The following is an 11956-nucleotide window of genomic DNA, read 5'->3' as shown; positions in this document are numbered from 1 at the left end:
TAATATCTTAAAAAACATGTAAGAATTAAGGACAAATTTATTGCCTCTCAGCTCCAAATATAACCTTCATTGCTTGCTGCGTATTAATATAAAATGGTCCTGCATGCATTTTTCTGCTGTACCTGTTCTGTTGTGATCTTAATATTTCTAAGTCTAGTGCCATAAAATAGGTGTCCCTTCCTAATTTAAATATGTTTCTGTTTTCATTTTATACTATGAGATCTCCACCAGTGTCCATATTTGGGTGTCAGGGGAGATATCCAATGGCTCTCATTTTCACTGGGTTTCCCTGACATCTTCATGGACAATTTCCCATTGTGTCTTAGTGGCATCTCTGCAGGCAGATTCATTGAATCTCATGGGCACTCACCAATCACTTTCTTAACTCTGCTTATGCTCACTGTAGTGGGATGTCTTCTGCCAGGTTTGGTCCAGCTGCACCCAAACTGCTTGCTGGTCCAGACCACAGTTCCTTGTTTTCCAGCCTCAGTTTCCCCATCATCTCACTGGGAGGCTCCCAGATTGCCAATACCAGACAAGTTTCTTGTGAACCAGCTTCTACCCAGGTACTGTGAACTAGTTCTGTCCCAAATGAACACAATGAACTTCTCCACCATTAATTGGACAACAAATATACCTTCCCAAAGTATTGGAAGCTGAGCCTGTGGGAGGAACTGACCCTCAAAATGTAAATACTTCCTAGACCTTCATCTTTCAGCCTCAGGGCATTATTTATTTCTTTATCAGTAATCCCATGATAATTAATAATTTTATGTAAACTTTCCCTATTCAAATCAGAAAGCTGTGTGATGTGTCTCCTGATTGGACCCCAACTTATACAAGATGTAAGACAATGCCAGATTTTTAGAAACAAATAATGTCTCTTTTTACTATACAATCAATGTTTAATGAACAACAAAATGCACAAAAAAAGAATCTACGTGGAGGCCAGAGTCCAAAGTAAAAGAATATCAGAAAATATGTATCTTCAATTATCGGTAGAAACCAACATCACAATGTTAAAAAAGATTATTTTAATATCAATCCAAATATTCTAGGTTCATAGTTTAGCTTCTAGAGGCATTTCAGATTTCCAGTTCATTTATGAATATTTATTGATTCAGAAATAACTTGTGGCAAAAGTATGGATGGGGGACAGTAAGTCTGGATTACAGCCCAAGGCTTTAACTTTATGCCTGAGTGACCACCTACAAGTCTGATCCAATTCCTCGTTAGAGCCGACATCTTCATCTGTGATATGTAATGTTCAATGGCTCTGTTTAATTGTTACCTGAAGTCACTTTTTTCCCCCAGAGCTTCCTTATTGCATTTTTGACCTCAGCATTTCTGAGGGTGTAGATTAAAAGGTTTAACATAGGGGCTACCATAGTATAAAACACAGCAACAGCTTTATCAATTGGCAGAGTGGTCACTGGGCGGAGATAGACAAATATGCAAGGCACAAAGAATAAGATGACAACTGTGATGTGCGACACACAGGTGGAGAGGGCTTTGCGCCTCCCTTCCAAGCTATGGTTCTTTAGGGAGCGCAAGATGATCACATAGGATACCATCAAGAGGAGAAAGTTAAATAGGCAGATGAACCCACTGTTGGCAGCAACAAAGATCCCAAGGGTATGAGTATCTGTGCAGACAAGTTTCAGCAAAGGGTATAAGTCACACATAAAATGATCAATGGTGTTAGGGCCACAGAAGGGCAGCCAGACTGTAAAGAGGATCTGAATGGTTGCATGGAGAAATCCCCCGGTCCAGGCCACTCCCACCAGGAGAATGCATAGCTTGTGGCTCATGATGGTCTTGTAGTGCAGAGGTTTGCAGATGGCAACATAGCGGTCATAGGCCATCACTGTCAGCAGGATGATCTCAGTAGCACCAAAAATGTGTTCTGCATAGACTTGAGCCATACATCCATTAAAGGAGATGGCTTTCTTCTCGTGAAGGGAGTCCATTATCAGCTTAGGAGCTGAAGAAGAAGAATAAATTGTGTCTATAAAGGACAGGTGGCTCAGGAAAAAGTACATGGGGGAGCTCAGAGCCTGGCTACTGACAATGGTAACCACAATGAGTAGGTTGCCTGAGAGTGTTATCATGTACAGAACCAAAAATATCACAAATACTACTTTCTGCATTTTGGGGTTCTGTGTAAGACCTATTAAAATGAATTCAGTCACATTCCTTTTATTCTCCATTTAAGTGGTATAGGTGATTAAAAACTCCAGCAAGGAATATTTTACCTTTAGAAAAAAGGAAAAAAGAACCATGAAAGAATAACAGTTCAAAATTCTGTCTTTTCAGTACTCTGCCATTTCACAAAACTGTAGAAATTGAAACTTCAAAACTTCTCTTAGATGACTCTCTCAGTCTATTTTTTTACCTGACCTCAAAAATATTCTTATAAGACAAAGGACACCCAGAACAAAGTGATTTCATTTTCTAGGGCCAGGGGAGCAATTGCAAAACCTCACTCAAATAGCATGATGGACTAAAGTGGTCACTAGAAGTGATAATATTAAACTAACAGACTTTTAAATGTATATATGAAATAATGTGAATTAAAACCAGAGAATAGTCTGTATGCCCTAATTATAATTCTGTAAACATATGACAGGTTAAAAGTTAGTGATAATAGTTATGGAATTAGTATTTGAGGAGTGTAGGTTTTATGTATGTATTTTAAGAATAAAATTCAAAGTTTTCACATAGATTCTATGTAGGTTTTTTCACCTATGCTAAACATGTAACAATTCTCTTTTCTTCACATCCTTGCCAAAGTGTTTCTGTTAATATGCTATAATTATACATTATTATGTGACTAGAACTGGAGGACATTATGTTAAGTCAGGTATCACATTTCATCTCTTCTATGTGGAAGTGAAAAAAGGGTAAGCTGATTGTAGAACAGGGAGGGAGTACGAGAGGCTGGGAAGATGGGAAGGGAGGCCAAAGGGAGGTTGGATCACCAGTAACAAAATGCAGCTAGAGAGAAGGAATAGGTTCCCATGTTCCCCAGCACAGTACGGAGACTAGAGTTCAGGATAACCTGCTGCATATTTTATAAGTATCCAGACTGGAGCAGCTCAAAGGTGACAAACACAAAGAAGTGAACCAGAAAGGAACTGCAAATTACTCTGGTTTGACCAGTGCTTAATGGATGCATGTGTTGAAATATCACATTAATATGTGTAATTATAACACATTAATAAAAATAAAATAGAAATATTCCAATATTATGCAGACATTAAATGTATGTATAGCAAAAATTGATAAGTAAATTTATTAATCTATTTAGGACATTTACTTTAGGTGTGAGTTTATGGGTGACCTTTTCCTTTTTTTTAACATTTTCCAAATTTCTATATTTGCGTTATTAATTTTATGATCAGAAAATAAATAACATTTCCATATGTTTTCCTGGAGGCCTGTATTTAAGATCATGATTTTTAAAACTGAGTAGAATATATGAAATAAATAACAGCAGGAATTGTAAATTTGCTCATCATGGAAATCCAGAAAATACTATCTGAATATAATTAAAGTAATATGGTAATGTGTTCATTAAATAGTTGTTACCAGTTCACCAAATAAACATAGGATGTGGGCCTGAATCAGCATTAACTGTTCAAAGAAGTTCAGAAGATGAGGCTGCCCCCAATGATATAAATATCATTTTTACTCTACCAGCCAGACTATTGAACTCTGGTTCTAACTTACACAATTAGTCAATAATTTACATGTGTAGTCAATAAGTCAAATCTGAATAATCAACCAAAATCCATTTTTTGCATAGTCTATTTTAATTTACTTAATGCAGAATGCACATGTCACTCAAACTTTGAGATAGCATTTAAAGATAAATTATGCCATTATTAATTCTCACTTTTTCCTGGACATCTGATTCCTTTTCTTTTTTCCCTTTTAACTTTATGTGTTCTAAAAACACCAAGGTTGTGAAGGGTGAGATGCATTGTCCCCACTCCACGTGGGCATAATACAGAACTAATGAGGTATAAGGAAAAGAAACCTAGTCCACATGATTCCACAAATGCTTCATTAAGAAGCTGGCCTTGGAGAGCCAAGCCCAGGGCTGTGGCTTCCCTTCTGGATAGTCTAATGTACCAGAGAGTCCTTCCAGGGCCCTGGAGCCCTTGAAAATACAATGGAGTGAACCTGTAATTGCCAACTCTCCTCTAGAGGAGACAGCCCTTGGGAAAGCCAATGGCTGACTAGAACGTTTCTGTAACTTCCTTAAGGTCTGCACCAAAGGGCAAATTTCACAATCAAGACCAGACAGAAAACCCTACACTTGACTTATTCATCTTCATTATTTACTTATTCATTCAGTTCCTCACAAATCTTGAAATGGTCTGAATATTTTGAAGAACTGCTTGCTTTTACAAGTTTCATCTTCCTCCTTTTTCTCCACATTCCACAGAACACACACAAATGTACAAACCAACAAACTCAGTTTTACCTTAAAATTGATGTCCTTGGTGTTAATTAGCATCATCAGATTCTTTTTCTCACCTACTTCCAAATCCGATAGTGTACCCATTAATGCTTAAATCTTCTAATACTTATGTTTTTGCAGAAAAGCATAAAAAAGCCTTACTTTCTATAAATGGTTCTTAGACCGTAATTAACCAACAAGATCCTAAACAGAAACTTTCATTGTAACTCTGCTTAATCCCATTTTAGTAGCTTTCAGAGACCTATTTTCCCACTGCATGTTTCCTATTTAAGAATTTTTATTGAGTGTTTGTCATTTTCTCAGCACTCTACTAAATGGCTTTTGTGTATTTTTTAACTTACTCCTCAGCACAATGCTTTAAGATTGGTACACAAGAAAAGGAAACTGGTTAGAAGAATGTAAATGATTTATCCAAAGTCATACTGATAAAAAGCATAGGAGTTGTATTCAAATAGAGACTGTCCATCAATATCTTTAGCACTCCACTCTGTGCCTCTAACAGGTCCAGTTTACCTCTATGGATCAGCTGTGCCAGAGTTTGCACTAATTCCTAAAGCTATCACCTGTAGCCACAGGAAATCCAAGTAGTCATTTTGTCAGAAGTTAATTTTTTCAAGTTTCCATTGGACAAGGTCCTAGAATAGGTTACATTAGAAGCCTCAGTTACTTGCATTTGATCAACTTAATCATTCTTTAAGGGTGAGTAAACTGATACCAGACAGGTCAAGTCCTAGGAAACACAGTTAATAGATTGGTGACAGAGGACAAGAAGAACCCAGGTCTATTAATGCCTAACACAATCAAATTTATTCCACCACAATATCTTGCCTTCCATAGCATGCCATGAGATGAGTATATGCAAGGAAAAATAACCTTAAGATGAGAATTAACTTTCAATTCATATTTAGCAATACCTGTATTGACTCTCTAAGAATGAGGGCCAGGCCTGGGTTCAAAGATGCAGAAATTGATTCAGATCCACTGAAACAGAAACATGCTCTTGCTGGGTTAGAAGAATATCTGAGAAAGTTCGATAAGGTCATAATTAAAAGTGTTCCTAGATTGGACTTTAATCAGATTTCCAATCACAGCACAAGGTACACTTTTTTTCTGGCAGAATCTCTATTTTATTGCATTTGCCTTTTGGATCTCAGTTTTGGAGTTAAAGGATTCCTTTGAAAAACCAGGGTTCAGATGCTGTTCCTCTTCCTCCCATGCTAATCTGTCTTGACTAGAATGAAAGTCACATCCCCTACCTCAGCTCTACCTCCAATTTACCTTTTTTGTTCTCAGTTGTATCTCATCATATCTGTCCCCCAAAATACAAGGTAAAGTTTTCCCTCTGTTTCATCCCTGGGAAAATCAGAGCATTGTTTCAAGGAAATGAGTGACTGACTGCACGTAAAGTAATCTGACCATTCAAACCACCATCTCCTATGCCCTACTCTTGCAGGAAACCCCCAGTGACCCAACAGCTACTGCACCATCTCCACACTCAGAAGCCTAGAAATTAGCTCCAGGTTCAATACATTATACACTGATAAATTGTAGATATACCCACATCTACAGTTTATGAGAATAGACACTTCTGCAAAATATTCTAAAACATCTAACAGTGATCCCTCATCAAATGTCAGAAAATAATGCTTCAATTATTTTAATTACAAACCCCTTGGAGGAAAATGGAAATACATGAAACTGGATTAAAAATAATCAATTCAAGATAACTTACTGTGATTGCCTCTGTAGTTGTGAAGAATGCCCAATATATTCAGAAACACAAAGTTATCATTATATGTAGCTATTAAAACAGTATTTTATGTCATGTACATTTTTTCAAATTCTTATTGATTAGACAATCTTACTAGAAGCAGAAAAGATCAAGATGACACATATTTCTTCTAATGGATTCAGCAACTATTTTCAAAGCTCCAGTAACTTTGGAACTGATGTCAAAAAGTGAGAGGAAGGAAGGAAGGAAAGAAAGAAGGAAGGAAGGGAGAGGAAACTTGAAGTCCTTGGCTGCTGAAGAGTCTTCTTCTCCTGCACTTAGATCTATATTTAGAGCATAAGAGGCACACATATTTGTATCAATTATTGCACCCTTAAGATAAGAAAATGACTTCTCTGGAACTGCAAGGTGTAGGGAGGATCCTGAGAACTTTATTAAGGGATGCATCCTTCTAACTAAGGGTTCACCCTCCCAGGAATTCATTATCTCTGTTTTTTAAAGATTTTACCTTAGAAATATATATTTAGGAGTATTTATCTATAAATAACACATCTTCACCCGATTAGATCTTTCCCTGAGCTACCAGCCTGCGTTTCTGGTCTGTGTGATGAAACACTTCTCCTTAAGCCCTTGAGTATCATGAACTGGGACAAGAAGGACTCTCAATGCCATGTGAATAGCAACATGGGGTTTCACTCAGGTGGCCTCCCTGAGGAAATTTCCTAGGTCATGGAGGCGGTTGAGATACTGAGTCAATCTGTCAACAGGTATTCACCTTGGGACATATTTTGCCCATAGGAATGAACCGTAAATTTGATACTCTTTCCAGACAGAGTGATATGTAGAGTTAAAAACCAAAGGAGGCTAATATCCTGGTGTCAACTTTTCTAGCATAGGAACAAAGTCTTTCTTGAATTTTGTGGCTTCCCATTGACATGTTGAGAAGATTAGGAATTCCACTGGCTGTTCAGAAGAAGCCTCACCTATGCAAAAGATCTTCTTCACGTGTAATTTCCCCAGGACAGTGGAGATTGGCACAGCCAAATATTTTCTGACATCTTGCAAACACATATGATAGCAATTACTCTGTAGCTTGGAGGACAGGGTGTTATTCAACTCACATATCATAAAAATTGAAACAGATGCTACATATTTAAACATATAGCTAGGCAGTGAATGGAGAACCAGGAGAACCAGTAACAATAGCTACTATCATTAGAGGGAACTGTGTCCTTTATTCTATGAAAATGATGCATTGCATCAACCTATTTTCATATTCAGAAACAACCCTCATTCCTAGCACAGACTCATCTTGGTCTTGCTATATAATACTTTTTGTAAGCAATTTGCTAGGCTTTTGTAGTAAATTTTTGAATCTGTATTTAAGAGATGGTTGTAGTTTTCATGTGATATCTTTGGTTTTGATATCAGAACAATACTGGTTTCACAGAATAAATTGGGAAGGACTGATTTATTCTATTTTCAGAAATGTTTGTGAAGAAGTGGGTCTTTCATTTTTAAATGTTTTGTAAATATCACCATAGAAATAATTTTTTTTAAAAATTTCAGTCTTTCCCCTGCCCCTGTTCACCTTCTTCTACTTTACTGGTTTTCCTGCCAGTCATTCATTGTTCCTTTAACTGTATATATGTATAGGTGAAATTCAATGGGGTATATTCATACATTTCATACCATACTTGATCAATTTCACTTTGTAGTTTCTCCTTTTTTCTGTCCCTCCTCTCTCCCCCTCTATCACCTTCTTCTATTCTGATAATCTCCCTTATTTGTTCATGGGACCCTCCACCCACTTACCCCCCTTATTTTGGTCTAGCTTCCACATATAGAGAAAGCATTTGACCCTTGATTTTTTGAGTCTGGTTTATTTCACATAGCATCATGTTCTCCAGTTCCATTCATTTAACAGCAAATGTCATAATTTCATTCTTCATTATGGTTAAGTAAAACTCCACTATGTACATATACATGTTTTCTTTATCCACTCATCTTTTGATGGGTTCCTGGGTTGGTTCCATAACTTGGCTACTATGAATTACACTGCTATAACATTGATGTTGCTGTATTACTGTTGTACTCGGATTTGAGTTCTTTTGGATAAATACCTAGGAGTAGGAGAGTGGTTCATCACCTTTTCCATCTTTTCAAAGATCTACTTTTGGTTTCTTGTTTCTCTGTTCTATTCTCTAACTCCTGTGTTCCTTTCCTAATCTTTGTTCTTTCCCTTATCTGCTTGCTATGGTTTTTGTTTGGTCTTTTTCCAGTGTCTAAAGGGAAAAGGAAAGTTGACTGATTTGAGATCTTTCTCATTTTTCATATAGACACTAGCAGGTATAAATTTCCCACCAAGAACTGCTTTAGATGTATTGCCTAGGTTATGGTATGTCATGTATATATTTTCAGTCATCTCAAAGTATTCTTTCATTTCCCCTCAAACCCCCACTGGTTATTTAGGAATGTAATGTTTAATTTCCACATATTTATGAATTCCCCAAATTTCCCCCTGCTATGATTTTTATTTATTTATTTATTTTTGGGTATCGGAGATTGAACTCAGGGTCACTCAACCACTCAGCCACATCTCCAGCCCTATTTTGTATTTTAGTTAGAGACAGGGTCTCACTGAGTTGCTTAGCACCTTGATGTTGCAGAGGATGTCTTTGAACTCATGATCCTGCTGTCTCAGCCTCCAGAGCCCCTGGGATTACAGGTGTGTACCACCATGCCTGACTGAATTTATTTATTTTTTCACTAAAGAGAGCAACTCCATTGAATATTTTTCTATTTTTTCTTGGCATCTTTTCTTTCAGTGTTAAATGTAATAATGTATTCTGGAGAACATACTCAGTTTGATCAATCCTTTTAAGTCTGTCATATTGTTTTATGGTGTAACTTGTCGAACTTCTGTCTGTCAACCCATTATTAAAATTGTGATATTGAAGTCTACAATTATTCTCTCCTAATCACCAATTTTCCTTTTTCTTGATCAGGTTTTGCTTCATGTATTTTAGGGCCATGTGTATGTCAATTATATCCTGATAAATTGACCCCTACCTCATTATAAAATGTAATTCTTGCTCTGTAATAACAACTTATGTCTTGAAGTTTAATTTATCTGATATTAGTTAAAGTATAATCACTTCTGATCTATTTGGTTTCTGTTTGCATGTCATACATTTTTCCAGACTTCCACAGTGACACATGCCTGTAATCCCAGCTTTTCTGAAGGTTAAGGCAGCAGAGTCCCCAGTTCAAAGGCAGCCACAGAAACTTTGTGAGACCTTAAGCAACTTAGTGAGACCCTGTCTCAAAATAAAAATAGAGGTGAGGAGGCTGTGGCGGTGGCGCTGGTGTCCGTGGGACAAGGGGCCGGCTGGGGTTGGGCGAGAGGACAGCGGCCGCTCCTTTGAGGAGCCCCGCGGGCTGCTTGGGTGAAGGAGGCGGCTGAAGGAGAGAGGCTTGGAGTTTGGAGATTTTATCCTATGGGCAACCTGCTGCAACTGGTTCTGCCTGGATGGACAGCCTGAGGAGGTCCCACCAGCCCCAGAGCCACAAGCCTATTCCAACCCTGGGTACAGCTCTTTCCCTTCCCCAACAGGCTTGGAACCAAGCTGCAAGGCCTGTGGAGCCAACTTTGCAAACACAGACAGGAAGCAGACCTGTTTGGACTGTAAGAAAAATTTCTGCATGACCTGTTCAAGCCAAGAGGGGATGGGCCTGGCCTTTGCCTTCTCTGCCAACGGTTCTGAGCCACAGCCTTTCAGCGGGAGGAGCTCATGAAGATGAAGGTGAAGGACCTGAGGGACTACCTCAGCCTCCATGACATCTCTACTGAAATGTGCCGGGAGAAAGAAGAACTGGTATTCTTGGTGCTTGGTCAGCAGCCTGTAATCTCTAAGGAGGACAGGACTCGTGCCCCCACCTTGTCCCAGGACCTTCCCGAGCAGTAGGCCTTCCTGACCCAGCCTCATACCAGCACAGTACCTCCTACCTCACCCAGCCTCCCTTCTTCACCTGCACAAGCCACCTCTGTTCCTCCTGCTCAGGAAAGCCAGCAGGCCAATGGCCATGTGTCTCAGGGCCAAGAGGATTCTGTCTACCTGGAGAGCACAGCCAAAGCACCTACCAAGGATGAGACCCCGTCCATTGACTCTGAGGATAGCTTTGTCCCAGGCTGGAGGGCCTCTCTGTCTGACCTGACCCACCTGGAAGACATTGAAGGCTTGAGGTGCAGCAGCTGAAAGAGATCCTGGCTCGCAACTTTGTCAACTACAAGGGCTGTTGTGAGAAGTGGGAGGTGATGGAACAAGTGACACGGCTGTACAAGGATCAGAAAGGACTCTAGCGCCTGGTGTGTGGTGCTGAGGACCAAAACGGGGGAGCAGTGCCACCTGCACTGGAGGAGAACCTGTGTAAGATCTGCATGAACTCACCCATTGACTGTGTTCTGCTGGAGTGTGGCCAGTGATGGCAGTAACTGATCTACAGAGGACGTTCAGCACTTGGACCATGTCTTCCTTCCGCTGAGAACCTAGACACATTTTCACCCTTCCTCCTGTGTCCCACTCATCCCCTGAAAATGCTTGCCTCTATTTAATCAGTCAGAAGTCCTCCTAGAAATGGTTCCCTTCTTTGAACCCAGCATATTTGAATTTAAACTTCTGCTCTCTCTAGCTTTCTGTGCTTTCTTGCTATACTGCCTAAAATCCATTTGTTTCTTTGGACCAAAAATGTGTTAGTTTATGTGGTTAAGACCAGCAATGGTCCTTAGGACAGAATTTGGATCAGTAAACTTATCTCTGGTGAGAAAATTCTATAGAAAAATTTCAAGGTTGTGAAGTCACTTCCTTAAGTGTTGGGATTGGGAGCTATCAATCTCCTGACCTGACCCAGGGAGCTAACAAAACATGTGACTCAACAGCTTGGAAGTCTAGTCTGTGTGTGCAAGGGCTAGTGCATGGATACTCTGCTGCTTCCTCTTTTTGGGCTTGACTTTGCACTATCCTTGAACTTTAGATTATGAGGAAGGGGGAAGCATTTGGTGGAGGCAGTGGCTTTCTTCTTAACTTTGGCTTCTGATTCTCCTTTTCCTATAGGCAGGAGTCCTAACTACTTTAATGAAGTCTCTCTCTTTCCCACTGAGGTTTTAAACTTGGTCTCACCCAAGGCATAAGAGGCTTAGGCAAAGAGCCTTGTTCTCCTCTAGCCACTCTTCTCATGAAGTTCCTGGAAAACATACATGTAAGAGCATGGAAGTCCCTGCTTTCCTTTATCATTCTGTATATTTGGGAGCAGGCAAGAGGTAGCATTCTCTGGGCCCTTTATGAAGGACCACATAATGTGATGTTTTTGAGGTAGGGTTTTTGCACCCCTGGATGAGCTGAAGAGCTTGTTTGCTGGAGCAGTTCAATAGAGACAAAACACACATGCTATTAGAACTCTGTGTGCCCTTACCAACAGCTGAAATAGGTAAATCCGTGGAATACCTGAAGGCCTTGGCAGAATTTCCCCTCTCCCAACTTGGTGCAGCCCAAGTCTGAGACTAGAACCAATCAGTCATAACTCCAGAAGGCAAAGGGAAACTTCTAAGGGGACCTATGATATTAGTAAGGTTTCCCCTCTGTCATCAACCACTAAACACCTTATGAGGAATTAAACAATTTCATAAAGTAGTTGGCAGTGGAACCCTGGGCCATTTGACTTAACATTATACCAAG

General features: G+C 39.4%; 1 protein-coding gene and 1 pseudogene across 2 annotated transcripts; one reads left to right on the top strand and one right to left on the bottom strand.

Moving 5' to 3' along the window:
• Window positions 1–1280: 1280 nt before the first annotated feature.
• LOC306639062 (olfactory receptor 4C12) lies at window positions 1281–2210 on the bottom strand (the record flags this gene model as incomplete). Its single annotated transcript, XM_079102501.1, has 1 exon — window positions 1281–2210. The coding sequence occupies one exon, from the start codon at window positions 2208–2210 to the stop codon at window positions 1281–1283; it is 930 nt and encodes a 309-aa protein (XP_078958627.1).
• Window positions 2211–6374: 4164 nt separating this feature from the next.
• LOC306639802 (E3 ubiquitin-protein ligase rififylin-like) lies at window positions 6375–10697 on the top strand (annotated as a pseudogene). Its single transcript has 2 exons — window positions 6375–6448; window positions 9677–10697. The product of its transcript is annotated as an E3 ubiquitin-protein ligase rififylin-like (transcript).
• Window positions 10698–11956: the final 1259 nt, after the last annotated feature.

Source organism: Sciurus vulgaris, assembly GCF_902686455.1.
Source record: "Sciurus vulgaris genome assembly, chromosome: 11".
Taxonomy (NCBI): domain Eukaryota; kingdom Metazoa; phylum Chordata; class Mammalia; order Rodentia; family Sciuridae; genus Sciurus; species Sciurus vulgaris.
The sequence above is the reverse complement of the archived record's forward strand: the minus strand, read 5'-3'. Positions and strand labels throughout refer to the sequence as shown.